This window comes from Nasonia vitripennis, chromosome 1 (genome assembly GCF_009193385.2).
Source record: "Nasonia vitripennis strain AsymCx chromosome 1, Nvit_psr_1.1, whole genome shotgun sequence".
Taxonomy (NCBI): domain Eukaryota; kingdom Metazoa; phylum Arthropoda; class Insecta; order Hymenoptera; family Pteromalidae; genus Nasonia; species Nasonia vitripennis.
In genome coordinates, this window is record NC_045757.1 from 11,317,749 (window position 1) to 11,336,807 (window position 19,059).

The window sequence follows — 19,059 nt, forward strand, 5'->3', positions numbered from 1 at the left end:
CAGCGACACCGGATGCAATGAATGGCAGGTACAACAAGCGGACGAGCTTTGCCTGTGTAAAAATGTATAAGTATATACACGTAGCTTCGATTCCGCCCGATGCAAATCGAAGCATCGGCCACTTTCGACGACATTAATATGTATAGCACACTCAAGCCAAGATGAGCCGCAGGTTAAAAAGCTGCTGGGTGTATATCGATCGCTGAATTATTTCCGAGCTATACGCTCCCTCTTCCGCACACACACGGCGAGCGTTACGTATGGGTGTGCGTGCGAAGCGGGAAAATCGCGAGATAGGCACTTTCCTCGTCTACAGTAGCTTTCCGATCGAGTCGAATTTTCGAAGTAGCGGCTGTATCGCTGCAGCAGAAATTGCGCGATATAAGTTAAAAAGCGCGAGAGCCAAGTTTCTCGAGGGAGATAGCAGGCGAAGAAGAGCTTGCTGCAGCGGATGAAAAAAGGACAAAGGTCGGCGAGGGCTTACGGATCGCTATATAAGTATACGCGTCTTGGGAAAACTGCAGGCAAGGACGAAAAGTTAGCCGAGGGAACGAGAGAGAGAGAGAGAGAGAGAGAGAGAGAGAGAGAGAGAGAGTAAGTCGTCGGGAGAAGCGTAGGAGAAGTTGGAAGAGAGTGAGAGAGGTGGATTCGGGTCGCGCGTATACGTATGTATATAGCTTTGGCTCAGGCTTGGCTGAGTTTAAATTTTCAATCGAAACGCGGATACGCGGCAAAATCAAAATATAGATTTGCTTACCTCACGTGGAAGCAGGGGTGGAAGGCGGCCGGATTATCCTGCGGCGAGAACTTGGGCAGCGCTCCGTGCAACAGGGCCAGTCGTACCACCAGCAGAACGCCCAACTGCGGAAAAGATAAAAATCCAATATTATTCTCAATAATCGTGATATTATATGTGATTCGATTATTCTTCAGAGCGCATATCTCATCGCTATAAGAAATTTATCGAGTGTTGCCACAGGATTACTCCATCATCTCCGGCACAACAATCGTAACGACGGACGTCGCATTCAGCTGTCGGAGCAGGGCAAGAAAAAGCTGCCCGGCAGCGGCACGCGAAGCTTCTCGGTTGAGCGGGAAATTCATTTGGAAGACAAAGAGGCCCCGAAGCACTTAAACGTATATACTATATACGTGCGTATAGGAGTAGTAGCGTCTCACTGGCTCGCTCTCTCCCTCTCGCTCTACAGGGAGAGAAGTTTGGCGACACGTATACAAGTGCGGGCTGTGCAGTCGCTGCTGGCATTGCCGTCACGTCCCGCAAACCTAATAGACGTCCTCTCTCTTCTCTCTCGTCGCGTGTCCCCATCTCTCTCTCTCTCTCTCTCTTTCTCTCTCTCTCTCTCTCTCTCTCTCTCGTCTCTCACGGCGATGACTTGGCCTGCAGCGCGCTCACTCTCACCCCTCAAAGAAGACTGAAGAGCGAGGCGCAGCCGCACATACGTATAGATGAACGAGCGAGGGAAGGGGAGGGGGGGGGGGAAGACAGGACAATATCTGAAAATCCGAGAGCTATTCATATCCAGTGGATTTCGCTCCGTCGGCCGCGCAGCGATGTGGTCAACCGTGGATTTTATTCGCTCCTCTTTTCTTCTATCTCTACGAGTATTGAATATGGCAGTGCGCGAGAGACAGAGAGAAGGAGCTGCGGGAAAGAAAGTAGCCGACGTTCATTGGGTATATACCTATATCTCTACATGTATGGACTTTTTTATCCGAAATTCGTGAGACGGCAGGGGGAGGCTAAGCCGCGCGATTCAATCGGAATATATCCGAGGCGGAGACGGAGCTCGAGCTTATATCCACTTTTTACCTAATCCCGCACGGAGAGCGCGAAGAAAACGTATTACAAGTCGAGCATCCCTCTATTGTCGAGATCAAAGTATCTAAAGAGAGAAGGTTAATAAAACGCGCGAAAAATAAGAGATTACGATAAGCGGAGATTCGGGAGGGGAGAGAGCTGAGAGAGACATCGATGCTGCAGTCGAATCGATCGCGCCGCCCAGTATGTGTATATACGATATTACGTCTGCGTGGACACTACCGCGCGCGAGTGTGCCTGAATAATATCGGACGGGAAAATTCAATTTTGGTAAATATGCAGCGGCAGCAGTTACGGCCGAATCTCTTATTCGACGTTTTCCCGCTATCTCTCTTTCTTCTTTTTTCTTTTCATCCTCCCCTCGCCGTCGCTTCGATGTATATATTTTGTTTTTCGCGTGCCGGATGTAAATGACGAATCGATGCGGACGCACAGCTGATGCCGGATCGTTAATTAAAATTAAAAACGAATTTGCATTTATATTCGCGACCATGCTGTCCGCCTGTTTGATTTTTACCGGGTAGGCAATTCTTCAGTTTTGCACAATTAATTCACGAGAATATTTAATAAACAATCGAGACAGCGGCGGTAGTGCGGATTTAGCTCGAAATTTATGCGAAATCAGAGCTGGAAAGCTCCTTGTATACAAGTCGGAATGAGCTTCTGCTCGTTATTACGTACACGGAAAAAAATGGTTGGTAACGGTAACAAACCGCTTGGCAAAATACGCACCAACTATTTTTTTGGTTAACCTAACCAATAACTTGATAAATGTTACCAAAAAGCAGGTAACTTACCAATTATTTTATTGGTAAGTTACCTGCTTTTTTGGTAACGAAAAAAATTGTTGGTGCGTATTTTGCCAAGTGGTTTGTTACTGTTACTAACCATTTTTTTCCGTGTAAGAGAAGTTTATTTATGCAGTATTGAACTCGACGGGTTGTACTTTTTCAGTCGGGATTAACGTTTGCGTGCATGATATTATGCAACGCGGTGGGTCAAAATATTTTTGTTATTCCAGCATGACGACTCCACGGAGCATACACGGAAAAAAATGGTTAATTGTGGTAACCAAGTGATAATTGGTTAACCAAAAATTGGTTATGAGAACTAGGTGCTTGGTTAATTTTACCAAGCCAACTTTTTTACAATGAAAAAGTCAACTTTATAGGTTACTAACCAATTTACTTGGCAAGAACAACAATTTTTCTGGTACATCACTGTTTTCATAGTGGGTCAACCAACATTTTTGTTGTAATTACCAAAATATTAGATGAAATCCGAGTTGCAGCTTATATTCTCAAAAATTTTTTTATTTACCCGATTCCCAGTGAGGGAGAAAATTTTTATAGCACAGTGTGGCTAAAACCCGCTGTTAAGTCACGCCTATCTGTGACTAAAGTAGTACTTTTGTGCAACGTATTTATCACACTCGCTACGCTTGTGCGCTAACCTCACGGTGCCAATAAGGACTACTTTAGTCACGAATAGGCGAGACTTGCGGACTTTAGCAGTCTGTGCTATAAAATTGTATACGATACTCTTGACTTAAATGGTTCAGTTTTACACGGTGCTTAGCGCCCTCGCTACGTTCGGCTGCTAACTGCGCCGTGTAAAAAAGAACCATTTAAGTCACACGTATCGTAATGTACTATTTCAGATATAATAATTGTATTATACAATTGTAAACATGTAAATTAAATGTAACAAATAATAGCACACTTGTAAACGGGTCTATAAAATAAATCTGCATGTATAAATAAATAATAATAATTAATAATAAATAAATAAACAATAAATAATAAATAAAAAAAAGTAAAAAAATCAGAAAAAAATTTTTCTTCATCGTTCTGGAAACTTGAACTTGCCTACTTTTTTAATAATCAGAACTAAATTATTTCTTTAACCAACAATTATCTTGGTTGTACTGACAAATTGATTATCATTGTCGATATATTTTGTTTGTATTACAAACCAATATATTGATTAAGATAACCAAGATTAAATAGTGTTTGTCTCCTCGCGACTACACAAAATACAACCATATAGTTGGTTATGGTTACAATTTTTTCTTAACTAAGTCCACTTGGTTAATGATACCAACAAAATAGTTGGTGCGTATTTTCCCAAGCAATTTGGTTATCCCAACCAAGTACTTGGTTATCACAACTAACCATTTTTTCCGTGTAGTTCTGCGAAAATAATGTCTGTACCATTTTTCACTACAGACGCGGCTTTCCAGGCCGATCCAGTATATTATGCGGACAATGCGCTGGTTCGCCGAATCGAGATAAACTTATCACTTCCTTTTACTATTTCCTCTCTCGCAAAAAATACACACACTCGCCGCATTTCCTACCCTTTCCCTATAAACCGACCGCACGAAGGGACATTAATATATATATATATATATATATATATATATATATATATATATATATATATATATATCCGCCGCCATGTACCTCTATACTGCAGCAAGCCTCGTCTCGCGATTACACGGCGTCTCTCTCTCTCTCTCTTTCTCTCTCTCTCTCTCTCTCTCTCTCTCTCTCTCTCGAGAGAGAGAGAGAGAGAGAGAGAGAGAGCAAGCAGGTGGACGCGTCCAGCGGCAAAAGTCTCATCTGCGCGGCCGCAGTCAAGATGCAAATTCCGTATATGCATTTGCGTGTGTACCTCGAGCAAGAGAGAGGGACCGAGCGTTCAAATTCCCGTCACGTGCGGCAGCGTTTAGTAAGCAAGCGACGTAGATTACGCAGCGCCTACAAACAATTGACTTACGTATATACACACAGTACTTGTGTACCGAGAAGCAGCATGAGGAGGTAACAACGGGACCATAGACTACATATTCGGCTAAATTCGCGATTGCAAAATCAGGTCTGTCTGAGATGTCGACCGTTCAAACGACGTATACAGGCAACAACGTATAACAAACACAATACAATTAACGACCGACCGACCTCGCGGTAAAAATGATCGATAACGTTTCTCCCTTTCATGCAGCCAGCCCACTCAACACGGCTTCGCGTGCGTCATATCGTGCAGCGAAGAGCCAATTCCATTAGGTCCGGCAAAAAAAGCTCCTTCACTTTGCGCAAGAAAAAAGCCGCCACTTGTGAAGCTTTGCTCAGTCCGTCGCTCGTTTCAATGAACGGCCGCAGCGAGTCTCTTGCGCCGGGGCAGTTTTCACGCCGCAAAAAAAAAGAAGCTGAGCAGCAACAGTGGCAAAGGCGGCGCAGTGAAAAACGAGACGCGCCGTAATATAAGCTTCCCGCGCGCGAGCATCAGACATCAGAGCTCGCGCAGCTCGGCATGTAAATTCGAGTGGCGGTAATTCAGTGAATACCAAATGCGCGGAAGAAGGTCGCGTTCTGAAGGAGCTTTTTCGGAAACGCAAGTGGACGAGATTGCCAGTCGAGAGATGAGGCTCGTCGTAGAGTCGTCGTCGCTTCCCTCTTCCCGCAAAGAGATTTGGAGAAGCCTGTAAAAGAGAGGGAGAGGCAGTAGAATCAGCGGAGCAAGTGCCGGCCGCCGAAGTGAAAATGAAATGGGGCGGATCTCTTCGCGCTGGCTGCTCCTCCGCACTCGGTGCTCGGGGCATATTAAAGGGAATGGTCAGCTGATGCTAGGCTGCAGCGCTGTGGATATCGCTCGGTTCAGCCGCAGGTCCCGGCATAAATTAGCATAACTCTAGGGGCGCGGATATAGGACTCGGACCGTCTGCTCGGTTATACGAGCTCGTGCCTCGCGCGTTGGATCTCGCTCTACGCGCACACATGTATACACGCGCGCGCGTATACAGAGAGGGGGCTAACTGCTTTGGCCTGGCGCACGCGTTTGCGGCGCTTTCACGACTTTCGCTTGCAAGAGAGAGAGAGAGAGAGAGAGAGAGAGAGAGAGAGAGAGAGAGAGAGAGAGAGAGAGAGAGAGAGAGAGAGAGAGAGAGAGAGAGAGAGAGAGAGAGAGAGAGAGAGAGAGAGAGAGAGAGATAAAGCGTTCTCGTGTTTAACACGCTCCGTTTGATGCTGCGCTTCTTAATCGCTCGTACTCGGCTGGCTCGCTCGTCGACGTTTCCACTCGCACGGCAGCGTGTGTGTGCGTATGCACCGGAGCCGCCTTTGAACGGTTTGCTCAGCGTTACGATATTACATACACCCCGTCGCGCCAGAGCTACACACCCCCGCAAGTGTGTGTCTGTCGTCGGTGTACACGGCCTCTGATGCTCCGGCTATCACGCTGTGTCGCGCTGTGGCCTGGACCTGGGGTCGTTGGGATGGTTTCGTTTTAGCTCGTTTGCTGCGGCGACCCAAGAGATGGATTTATGCGCGCGAAAACCGCCGCGTTTCTCGGCTTCGGCCTAATTATTACTATACGCGTTATTGAAAGAGGGCCACAACCGCTATGATACAAGCTCACACGGAACGTATATAGAGGAGTGTCGAAAATGTGTACGAGGTAGATCGTCCAGAACATGCTCAGACGCACAGCCCCTACAGAAGTGTTATCTACGGGAGGATCTGCTTGCCCAAATCACCGTGCACGGCTCGTTCACGAATTTCTCCGAACAACGCATACGCACGCCTATATAGCTCCAGCTCGCGCGGAAGGAAAGTTCGAGATAGGCGAAGTAATCGCGAAAATGGATCTCACCCTCCCTTAGCCGAGCCGTCCTCGGGAATTTTGTGCATCGGGGATGAAGCTCGCTCCGCGCGCGCTCCCGCCGCAAGATAAGGAAAGGAGAAGCCAATCACACGTTACGACAATCCGCGCGTGACCCTTGAAGGCTTTACGAGCGGCCATTAAATCTTCGTGCGCTTTAGCGGCCCCTGCAGCAGCACTGCTGTTCTCTCTCTTGCTCGCTTCTATGCCGCCGCTGCAGCGGAGAAGGAATCGCGCAGGCACTTTCCCGAGCTTTTTACGGCCGAGAATTAATTTAGACGACCCCCGAGCTCTAAGCACCATTATTGTCTCGGCGACGCACAGGCTCTTCCTCGCTTACCAGCAGGACGCCGAGCCCCTTGTTTGTCTCTTTCTCGCTCAATCTGCGCGGAGCCGAATTTTTTTCTCAACGCCGAGTCGACTCGCGCGCATGAATATTTGATGCGAGCGAGCGCTCCGTCGAGAGGAAACAATTCCGACTGATTTTCTCCGTGGCTGTATCTCTCTCTCTCTCTCTCTCTCTCTCTCTCTCTCTCTCTCTCTCTCTCTCTCTCTCTCTCTTGGAGAGAATGGTTCTATTATGCGCGCGGACGAAACGATAGAGGGAGTAGAGAGCGAGAGAGAGACCGTTCGCAACGAGTGAAATAGACTTCAGGGAGGGTGGACAGCCGTTAATGGGATTTGTCTGCCTCCGTAGCAGAGGCATAAACGTAAAACGACACATCTTAAACGAGATGATAAAAAAGAGTCCGTTCGCCGCTCACCCCCTTTCCAATATTTCCAATACCCATCGATTTGCGGTTGCCCAGCGAGTATACCCTATTTGTGCAGCTCTATATAACACACCTCTATACGAGCGGCCGATCAGTCGCTCGCGACTTTGTACGGCTTGCCTATACATACGCACACGCGTATAGGGGTCGGTATGTACAGGTCTGTTTGTGTTTTGTAAATACCGCAGCAGCGGCTGAAATTCGCTAAATTGTACGATTTCCGATTCCGCAGTCTATATATACATATATACGTCGGGGTTGTTGCACTGCGCATTACAGAGTATAGTAGCAGACTTACCGAGACCAGCAGCACAGCAGCTCGACGGGTGAACAGCCGAGACTCGTCGTTCCACTTGGCCTCGAAAACGGATCTGGAATTTTCGAGAGCGATGTGAGTATCGATTAGCGCGCAGCTTTCACGGATGAATATTTTATGAAGCGAGTGAGCGAATCGCGCTTCAATATTTATAAGATCGCGCGGGACGGCCGCGGATAAATATGGATTTTTGAGATTTCGCCGCCGCGAGAGTTACCGCGTTTACGACACACGAGCTGTGTGCGTTCGCGGTGTATGGTAATCTTTATGACCGAGATGGAGCTATTATAGACACTGTGTCATGCTCGCCTGACGTTTCGTTTATGAATCGTAAAGTATTTTAGCTGAACGCCTCAAGGAGGATACGGCCGTAAACCGCGCGAGGGATCTTCGGCTTTGATCTATCCCACCAACTATATAGGATGGAGTAAAACTATGCGCGAATTTTGGAATCGTATAATAGTGAAAAATCGTTATACTTGGCTCGCGTGATTCATTTGCAAGCTCGGGAATTCAGTGAATTCTGCATGCCTTACCTCTTAATCGAGTGTCCAGTGCGACAGAGGTCGTAGAGAAGGTTCAGCAATAAAACCGTGACGCCGGTTTCCTTCGCCAGCATCGACAGGGCACCGAAACCGACGCTGCTCCAGACGTAAGCCGTTGGCTGTCTGCAATGAAAAATCAGAGAAGTTCATCAGGTATTTGATTACAATTTGATACATTTTATTCGAGCAAACTTGAGCATCTATCACAGAGAGAAAGGTGCGCGTTCTATTTCAAGCTCCCGCAAAATTCACATAGCCTATCGAAGCTATTGAACGGTTCTCGCCTATACGCTCAGGATACGTGTATTCTATCAAAGTTAGCCGTGGAATCTCTTTCCATTTCGACGATTAAGTGCTAAATCATTATTCGCCGGGACTGCAGTCGGGCGGCGCCGGAGCGTTTTGAAAAAGAAAGGAGAGAGAGAGCTGGATAGACGGGGAGGAGGAGAATCGATTCTAGATGAATCCGCATCTCTATCGTTTCAATCTATCCTTTTAATCTCCCAAATGGAACATTCGTGTCGCCCGACCTCCGCTGAAATTAATCGTCTAACGCGCCCCGCCGAATTTATACATATAGACGATTTCGCTCGCGTGAAATACAGAAATGTTAATACCTTGGCGCACTGTGCTCGCGTCGTTGCTCACTTTCTGAACAGTTGCAGCACATTCGTATGTGTTTTGCCCGCTAACTGGAGTCGTATTTTAATAAAATGCGTACACCAGCTGGCGCTCAATGCGATTTCAAGAATATCGCGCCTCTATTTACACAACTCCGACAAATGCGCTTTATTAATACGACCATTTACGTTTATCGAACCGTTATCGCGGCGAGCAATTTTTAAGCGCGAGCTGGAGTTCATTCGAATTGTGTGTATTGACGCTATTTCAACTGTCGTGAAATACGATTGGTATTTCAAACGAAAGTGCACACAAATCCAGATACGTTCATTCGTACGTATTGTACAAATCAACGAATAAACTTAATTACTATATGCTTTCGAATCACTCCATAAATTATTTTTGATACCTTGGATAAAAGTAAATCAGTTATCGTTGTTAAATTATTGTTATCAATGTACAATTTCCAAACGCACCTCCGTGTATTATTTCATTTCGAATTATCTAATAAAAGTAATGAAACTCATTGAGCTAGAATAGCTCTGTAAATTTCTTTTTCCGAAAGCGTCAAAATTTAATTTTCATCCGTTTGCATTGCAAAGCTAATTATGATGCAAATTCGAGCATTATTTCCCTGTAAAATGCAAAAATTTTCGACAATTTGTTTAATTCTCTTTATGAGCACTGCTAATTTTACGCTCGTACCATAAAGCTTAATTAAAATTTCAAAAGGTATTCCACTGCGGTCACGAGCGGACGATCCCCAGATTCGCTTAAGCACCGCTAATTCAATTCCGGATGAATTCTTTCAAAACGCGATGTACATCAAAGCCAGTGAAGGCAAAAATTTATCAAGCTCATTCCCCTCTATACCGTAATAAAATCTCCGCCAATCAGTCCTAATTTCCTCCCCCCCCCCTCCTTCTCGCTCTCTTTCACCCGACTTCTCTCGTCACCTCACTCCCCTCGGCTATACTAAATCCTTCTCAACCCCGTACAGTTCGCACGAGCAGCGTCAGCTCTCACCGGCGCGTGAAAAAATAGGTTGCAGTCATCCGAACAGTAGCAGCAGCTTCCACTCGGTCGACCGGAAAAGATTTCTCTCCCGTCCAGTCGTGCGTATCAAAGCTCCCTCTCAAGGCGAGAACAAGATTAATCGAAGCCATCGACCGGTGGTTTACAAGCTTTCGCGACAAGTGCGCGCCCCGGCTCTCGAGAGAAGAAACTTCCCGTATAAATACTCGCTCGCAGTTTTCTCATTCGCTCCAGCCGCGGGGGGAGGGGGAGAGGAAAAAATCTCGCGCTGCTTCGTGCTGCATAATGCATTAGCGGCGTTAATTAAAGCCGGCTATAATAACGTCGTAAAGGTCATTAAAAACGTGCACTTAAGGAGGCCGGGCAAGTTTCGAAAGGAACATCCATTATCAGTCAAGTGTGTATAAAAGCGAGGCACGATAGGCGAAGAAGAACAAGAAGAAGAAGGAGATGGCGATGATAAAAAGAAGAATAGCGCAGAATATATGTATACGTCGCGCAAGCTCGATGACAGAGCGAATCGAAATGCTAAATAACGCGCGAGAGCCGCGCCTTGGTATTCTCGGCCTGTGTACCAGGTACGGCCGATTCATCACTGAAAAGTGCGGCGACACTTCACACATTTGCCGGCGGAGGGAGCTGATATGTATATGTGCGCCGTTGCCGCGCCATTACTCAAGTCGCTCGTCCGCGGCGCCAGAAGGAAGCGCTTGTTTTTCTTCGACTTTCTTGTAGGGCTGTTTCCGTCTCCCCTTTCAACTCCTTATCGCGTTTCTTTCCAATTATTGCCGGGGCTTGTTGCTCATTTGTTCGGACGACAATAGCCTATATACGTGCTGCGGTACTGCTGCGGGTTGAATATTCAGACAGGCGGAGGTGATGCTGCTAATGCAGCTGGTTATTTTCCTCGCGCGATATAGGGTTTCATTGTATTGCGCGATAAATGCGGCTATAGGGTACTTTTCTTCTGTGTGGAGTAATGAAAACAACTTACCCATGATAAGCGAGAAATGAGAGGAGGAAGAAAATACAGGCGAGTACGTCAGCTCTCCCGACGATTCCGGTCACCTGTAACAGAAATTCAGATTTTCATTATTGCATTTAGAATGCACGATTGATTGGATCGGTGTTATTAATCAACTATTAACTTATAAACTATCAAAAACTTTGATGCAATGCAATCGTACTGAGTAAATTAGCTTTGTTCAATACCATCAATCCGTATATAACATTTTGAAAATCCACTCGATACTATCCAATATCATCAATTCATAACGCACGTACCATCCATCACAGTCACTATACAGGATTAATAAAATAATATCACGGGAAATCATCACCAGTCGACTGCGATATCAATCAGTTTCTTTGATTAACAATTTTCCAGGTTCGCAGTAACAAATAAAACACACAGCACAGAAGCAGCAAAAAACTTCCTTCCCCGAAGGAAATCCTATTCAGGGAAGAAGTTCGATCCTCTTAGAAGTCGGAAGACAATGGGTTCAACATCGTCGAAGAAATCGAGAAAACTTTGGCCAGCTGCCTTGGCATAATTCGTATAGTTATATTAAACAATGAAAATCGAGCCTCCCACTTGCGCTCGACTCGCTGCAGTGTATTAATTCCACCAGCAAAGCAATGCACTCATCGATTCCTGCTACAATGACCCATATAAACGCGCAGTCGCAATTTCAATGCGCGTGCGACGGCAGGACGATTGGTCGCGGCAACATGTGCGTTTTAATGATTATCGATAATATTCCACTCGCGCGACGATTATTATTGGCGCGATTATCAGTAATTGGTGTAGAGCGAGCCCGCGGTTGAATGCAATTATTAACGAACTCGCGTCGCCTGCAGAGCAAATCGCCGAAATTACACCAAGCTCTCCCCGCAGCAATTCGAGTGAATATTCGATTAATTAGGAGAGCGGCGTATATGGCCGTCGCTCGAGTCGATGTTATTTTTACACACTCCGAGGCCCGTCCATCCGAATAACACGTCCTGGTTAAAGGATGAAAGATCGAGCGCACAAAAAACTATATACGGGCGCACGCCGTGCAATATTAATTCACGCCCCGCTGCGCTCGTGTATAGCGGACTTTTTTCACCGAGGAGCTTGCACAGATATAGGAGCTTGCAAGGTGTGCGATGTAAAAAATCGCGCTCGTAATATATACGCCTGGGCGCTTCGTCAGTGTCCGAGACAAAGGAGATCCTCCTCGAGGCCTCTTCTCTGTACTTAAGATAGCGGAGATAACGCGGGTTGGACTATACTGGGCGCGCGATAAATCGCCGCCGCTGACTGACACGCGTTTGATACGCCGCCGGCGGATTTATCTCCCGCACGCGCGAAGAATCCAATTTCGCGTGTGGTATACGTGTCCGACATCTCCCTCTTTTCTCTGTTTATTAACGGGAGGAGCCTTCATTTTTCACGGCAGATTTATATATTGCCGTAACAATTATAAGAGAGAAAGAGAGAGAGAGAGAGAGAGAGAGAGAGAGAAAGAGAGTCGGGGCTTTAGCTCTCGAGTAGTAGCGCTACACAGCTATACATTGTAATATCGAGTGTGTATAACGGGCAAGTTTCTCATATGGGCCTCCGCCTCCGCTTGGACTGTATAATACGACGAAACTCGAGAGAGCCGCGCGCGGCGATCCCCAACGTATTTACATCCTATCGGTTGCATCGACGCCCGCGCGCGTCCGTGTGCTCTTAGTGCTCCGTTAGTTTGCTCCAGTTTATATTCCCCGGCTGTAACTCCATTACCGCGCGCGAGATCTAATTGATTATGGCGGATGTGCTTCGGGTGTGCGCACAAAGGGAGAGAGAGAGAATGCGCATAGTCCCGGGCGTAGTCATCGCGCTGAAATCGTTAAAACCCTCGGCGTAGTTCGGCGAACAAAACCAAAAAAAAAAAAATGACGAGCTCCGCTCGTTTGGTGCGCCTCTGTCTCTCGTCAGTATTATTTTTCAGGGGGATCGCCTTTGTCGCGTCGTACGTGCGCGCAGCGGAGTCTGCGCGATCAGTGACCCGCGAATACTCGCGTTTCGCATTCGGCTGCGGAGGAATTGTGCGCGCGCCAGTGAGAGAGAGAGAGAGAGAGAGGAAACGAGGCCGGTATTCTCTCACTCCGCGAGCTTTTCAATGCCTCCCATCGACGCAATGATGAACACTGCGCATACCTATTACCGCTGGCACATATCCCTGCGTTTCTCGCTTCCGACACGAGAGCTATTTTTTTTCGCGACACGGATTCGACTTTAACGATGCGATTATACGATCGTTTGAAAGACTGCGCTATTGCGACGGAGACTGATGAATCGTTATTATTCTCTTTTGATGTATTCAAAGTGTGATACTCGATAGCCCGCGTCGATTAGACTCTTAGCGCGGAAAGCATATTTGAGCGAGCGATATAGAAAGCAATTTATATATATATATATATATATATATATATATATATATAACTCGGCTTGCAAATTAATTAATCAACTCTCGATTTGCGCGAGCGTCACAAAATAACTACGAGACAGCAGCGGAGCGAGGCAGCCAGTCCTCTCGGCGGAAATCCAAATAGGATAGAGAGAAAGCGCATCAGCAGCAGCAGCAGCAGCGAAAATGAATGCGCGCGGTATTTTCGGGCTCGCGAAACAGCCGTCCGATAAAGACGCTAATGAAGTCTCTCCATATAATAGCGTCCTTATATACCCGTGCCCCGATAATTTCGCTGAAAATCTCCGCACGCTCGTTTGCCAAGGATAATGAACGTGTGTGCGTGCGCGTGCCTGTTTACTCCTACACATTCCCTGGGCCGAATCGTCGATACACGCGCGCCGGACTTTCGATCGTAATTTATCGCCGGATATAGCTGCAGCTTATGTGTACCCCGCGCACACACACACAGACTGCACAGACCAGTGCGGCGTACGGGCAGAAAGGGGCGCGATTTCGAATTGTTTGGGGAAGAGTAAGTACCAGGAGATATCGAGTATAATACGAGAGAGGCAGCGCCGCTAACGTTCTTTCTTCACCTATTTTTTTCTCTCGCGCTACTCCGCTACTGGACTCGTTTTACTGCGTCCACCGCGCGCACAGTCCCCCTTTTATCCGCGCTAAGCGATAACGATATAAAACCGAGGCTCGATCTCTCTTTCTTCTACCGTGTTTTGCTACGCCGCCTTGTGTTTTCTCCCTCGCATTCTCGCGATTTCAATATTTATTTATACGTCGGGAACTGTACCGGCATGAGTGCAATAACGGCTGGGCATTTTAAATATCGATGACGCGACGGCTGGCGAAAGCGAAGGAACAGCAAGAGAGAAGGAGGAAGCGTTGTTTTTTGCCGATGTCTCTTCGAGCTTTTACTGTCTGCTCCTCTTCAGCGATATTTATATCTTTGCGGAATTCTCGCATCCAATAGAGAGCCCGATAACATCCGTTCAAATCCGGTCCTTACACGGCAGAGCAAATCTTCCCCGACACACCTGTACAACAAAGGGAGAGAGAGAGTTCGCGGTCGGGTAATATATATAGCCATCGGAGTAAGCTCCGACGCTTATTTAGCTCGTATACGACGGCGCGTACAGTCGAGTCGTCGTCGTGGTTCATTGTTCCCCGGTCGACTAATGAGCATAGTGTGGAACGAGTTATCTTCGGGGGGCTTACGAGTTCAACTAGTGGTTATGATCGAGTATAAGTATAAGCCCTATGGCGCGCATGATACACGACGCGCGCATATATACTCGGAACACACACACACACACGTGCGCCCACTAGAAACTCGATTAAATCGTTCCGAATCAACTCTCACTACGCACGCGGAGCTGTACTTTTGCGCTAATGCCGCAGTAGAGCGCATGTGGTGATTCCGAGGGTGAGCTCGTTTATTTCTCGCGTTCCAGCTCCTCCGACGTACAGCGAGCGACGTCATTAATCTTTGTAATTTAGAGCCAGTTGATATACTCGGTCAGTAAAAAAAAAGCTTCGCAGACATATATATATATATATATATATATATATATGTGTGTGTGTGTGTGTGTATATATATCACTCGGCCGTTATACGATTCTGTTTTCTCAGCCCGTACGCGTCGTCGTTCGCGCGTATGTGGAAGTAAAAGGAAATACGTATACACACTTCGCTCCGCACCGCCGACGAGCGCTTGCCGATATATAGAATTGAGACGTTTTTTTACAAAGCTCCCCCGCGCGCGCTCGCGCTCGTAAATTAAATTTAGTCGCGAGTATAGGCGCGGCCGTAAAAACCGCAATAAAGCAGTCGCGCGCTACTCTCTCTCTTTCTCTCTCTCTCTCTCTCTCTCTCTCTCTCTCTCTCGTCGAAATTTGAATTTTATGCCGGCGCTTCCATTCCTTTTCGAGTTCGGATTTTACAGCGCGCGAGGAAAAATGCTCGCGAACAATAAAGCTGAAAGAAGGATAGAAGAAAAAGTAGTGGCTGGGCGAGCCGAAAAAGAGCCGCTCTCACTCTGAAGTTCGGCGGATTAAAGGACGAGATAAAAATAAAAAGGCGCGCAAGCGAGCTTGGATAATTTTCCGATACCGCGGAGGGAAGGAGAGTGCGCGAGGATTAAAAAGCGGTAAACGAGAGAGAGAGAGAGAGAGAGAGAGAGAGAGAGAGAGAGAGTTTCGAGCCTTACGCGTTGCGCGGACGTGCGCACACCACAATAACGCGCGATATTGAGTTCGAGATATAAGGATGCGGTTGTCCCTCTGCCGCCGTCGGCGGCGCGTTAATTCTTCTCGTCGAGGTGCTTCGCAGTAAGAGGAAGACACTATTTTCCAAGCGAAAAGTCGCCGGCAATATCATTTAATGAAACGTCCATGCGGCTGCTGCACTATTGCGCCATTTGTGCAGACCTCTCTCTCTCTCTCTCTCTCTTTCTATATATATATATATCCCGACTTCTATTTATAGCCAATTTCTGTCCGTGCTGTGGCGAAAGCTTAAAGGTTTAGAAACTGAACGTCGCGTCGAGTGCCGCCGCGCTGTGCGCACACATACACTCTCTTTTTCTCAATACCGCAATCGAGGGCGTGTACGTATCACGTGTGAAACTCGTCTTCTTTCTTCCTCTTAGCAGTTGCCAGGAGTTGGCTATTTATGACCGGTACTCCCCGGCGTATAACGCATTCCACGAGCTTTTTTGTCTCGTTAGCGCAGAAATCTTGGAACTTGGAACAATTTTCGCACGGAAATCGCAGCCATCGCGAGAAATATGAGTGTAGGCGGGCAGAGGTCATTCAAATTAATTTGAGGAAATCTCGTCAGTTGGTACGCGTTAGTTCTGCAAGCTCTTATCGCTACCGAGAACGAATGTAACTGTAACTTAGTAGTTTTTTTATAATTTTCATTGTAATCCATTCAACGAGATAACATCACGTATCGGAAGCCACAAGCGTTTCCTGCGCGCAATTAGTAAAGCCGCGTCATAATTCGCGCTGAGCGAACTGCACTTAGCGGCAGTATAAGGGCAAAAAAAGCACGACTCGCACAGAAGTGTGTACATTGCAGCAGTCGTATCTGCCGCAACGACGTGGAGGGCGGGTAAGCGCAGCGACACGAGCTTGTACAGCTTCATATCAGCTTTAAAGGGCCTCGCGAGAGAGAGAGGGTAGAGAGAAAGCCGTGAGCGGCGTCAAGGGTGCAGAGCGCACAGTCGATTCAACTGCGGTTTGAAGGGTGATCCTATCAGCTCGTAATGTGGACTCCTCTAGCTATATACGTATACCTTACAAGCCTAAGCTCTCTCTCTCTCTCTCTCTCTCTCTCTCTCTCTCTCTCTCTCTCTCTCTCTCTCTCTCTCTCTCTCTCTCTCTCGAGCGTGCGCGTCATTATAAAGGGCTCAAACATTTACACAGAGCCACCGCTACTGCCGCGAGAGGCTAACTCGCTTATATACGCTTTGTCTCTTTTGTGCGAGAGACGACCTAACCACCGAGCGCGCGCGTAGCTCTCCTCTTATTTACTTGAAAGAGGAAGCCAGAGGGGAAGATCGGGCGCGGTCTTTGTGTACATATCGTTAAGTATTAAGATTTTTCCGCTCTCGGCGAATTCCAGCGGTTAGAGAGAGCCGAGTGATCGATATATATGCACGCGCATACGGGGCGAAGCGCTTCTATTTATACGAGGCTGAATAAATAATACGCGGGATTCCTGGGCTCTTTATTTCTTCCCCGGAATTTCTCACTCTCTTTCTCTCTCTCTCTCTCTCTCTCTCTCTCTCTCTCTCTCTCTCTCTCACCCTCTTGCAAAATGTAAGATTCATATACATCGAGCGACGAAAGATCTCCTTTGACGAGCCCGCGGGCAAAGACGCTCTCGCGAGTTTGTGTACGAGCGCATGTCGCTGTATAGCGCGCGGAACAATCAAAAACTATATGGCTTCCTTTACGCGCGTCGCACGTGAATTTCCATTTCGGAGCTTGCGCAGCTCGCTCGCTGCGGGTGTAGTCACAAATTATAGGAGGAAGCTGCGGGCATTTTTCTTCCCGAGTTCTGTCTATACATATATATGTGTAAGCTCCATAAATCAGAGATAAATCACTTTAAACTGCCGCACTGTTAACCCGGGCGAGCATTTCCGGCGGCAGCCTAATCGATAGTCGGCGATAATGAAGGTACGACGACTACGTAGCTTGCTCAACGGAGCGTAAACGCGCGAGGGAAAAATTCTCCGGCTAGATTGAGTCTCGCTCTCTCACCCTCTCACTCGCTTTCGCCCCGTCAAATAATTTACATCTTTCGAGGAATTCCGGCCGTTCGTTATCTCACTCCAGCTCTCTCTCTCTCTCTCTCTCTCTCTCTCTCTCTCTCTCTCTCTCTTCTCGCTATTTCGGAGCCCAACTTCACTGATGTATATCTATATGGGCAGAGAGAGAGAGAGAGAGAGAGAGAGAGAGAGAGACTTCGGACCAGCACAGAGCGCGTTTTAGATTTTCATGGCTGCGCGAAATGGGCTGCAATACGCTGGCGTGGAATCGTAAGTGAAGGAGCATATATAGGTGCGCTGCGCGAGTAAATATTAAGCAACAATCGGACGTGCGAGCGGTGCTCTTGGGAAATCCGAGAGATTTCAATTAAACTTGACAGAACAACGCTGTATCTACGTACATATTAAACAAGTAGCGCGGGAGAGGGGGGAGAGCCAGAGACTTATCTAAGACTGACGCAACGTATGAATGCTTCAGACTTAAGCGGCTTCTGCGGTGACCTCGCGCGCTTAAACTTGCTCTCTGCCGCGGCGGAACCGTCAAAATTCACTGCACTCCTATAATTGAGCGATATAAGACCGCGCGTCGCGCGACGAATCCCTAACCAAGTAGTAAAGTCGCAAAAAAACTCCCCTCGAATAAAGAAAGTCCCCCCATCCAATAACGACGCAAGCCGAGCTTGCATTCCTCCGCACTCGAGCCAGCTCATCCCGACGGCAGCTTCAGCAACACACACACACACACACCGAGAGCCGGAGGAGCCGAGAGTAAGCCGTGAGATGCTAAAAGAAGCCGTGCGTACGCGTTTGCAGTGCTTTGCCGCTGCGGTTGCAGCTACCGCCGTCGCCATCAGTCAAGGAGGCAACTCTCGAGCTTTTGCCCTGCGCTCAGAGAAACTAGACGATGTGCACACAGAGACACGCAGACACGCACGCTCACACGTACATACTTCCGGTGGGCGTTAAATCCTTTAGCCGCTCGGCGGACGACTGCGTACTTTCTCTCCGCGTCTCTTCCGAGATCGACGAGGGTTTTACGAGCCGGTTAAGCGCGTAATCAACATTCTCGGCTCTTTCCCTCTCTCGCAACAAAGAAGCTCCACTAGCGCGCGACTTTTATTGCCCTCGATCGCGCGCGCGCTCGCCCCGACTGATTGAAATCTCCGATTGGACGTCTCTTTTTCTCCCAATCTTCGCGCGTCGCCTCATGAGTGGATTATATTTATACGATAGTAATTACTATTGAATGATAGTAGAATTTTCGCAGAGTCAAAAGTGGTTGCACAAAGAAACGAAGCAAAGAGGAAGAGGAGGGGCGGATCAGTCCATCGTTCCCTCTAACTTCGTCTCACTCTTTACGCAGTAACCAGCGACAGCTCGAAGCTTGAAGCACCCTCGACGTGCCGGTCTTTGACTGCACATCCGCGCGCTCTCCCTCATTGTCCAAACTTCGCCCCCGACAATAGCTGTAAACGAGCCTCTGTGACCAGCGTTTAAGCCCTTCATCTTCATTTTACTGCGGGCCGTTTT

At 47.5% G+C, this 19,059-nt stretch overlaps 1 protein-coding gene across 1 annotated transcript in view; it reads right to left on the reverse strand.

Moving 5' to 3' along the window:
• The window catches only part of LOC100678171 (protein O-mannosyl-transferase TMTC1), an 87,394-nt gene that overhangs the window by 42,925 nt on the left and 25,410 nt on the right, over positions 1-19,059 (reverse strand). Inside the window, exons 3-6 of the mRNA XM_031923123.2 lie at positions 10,787-10,860; positions 8,128-8,259; positions 7,574-7,646; positions 758-861 (exon numbers count right to left, since the gene is read on the reverse strand). Of these exons, the coding sequence (XP_031778983.1) occupies positions 758-861; positions 7,574-7,646; positions 8,128-8,259; positions 10,787-10,860 (383 nt within the window). The remainder of the gene's footprint in view (positions 1-757; positions 862-7,573; positions 7,647-8,127; positions 8,260-10,786; positions 10,861-19,059) is intronic.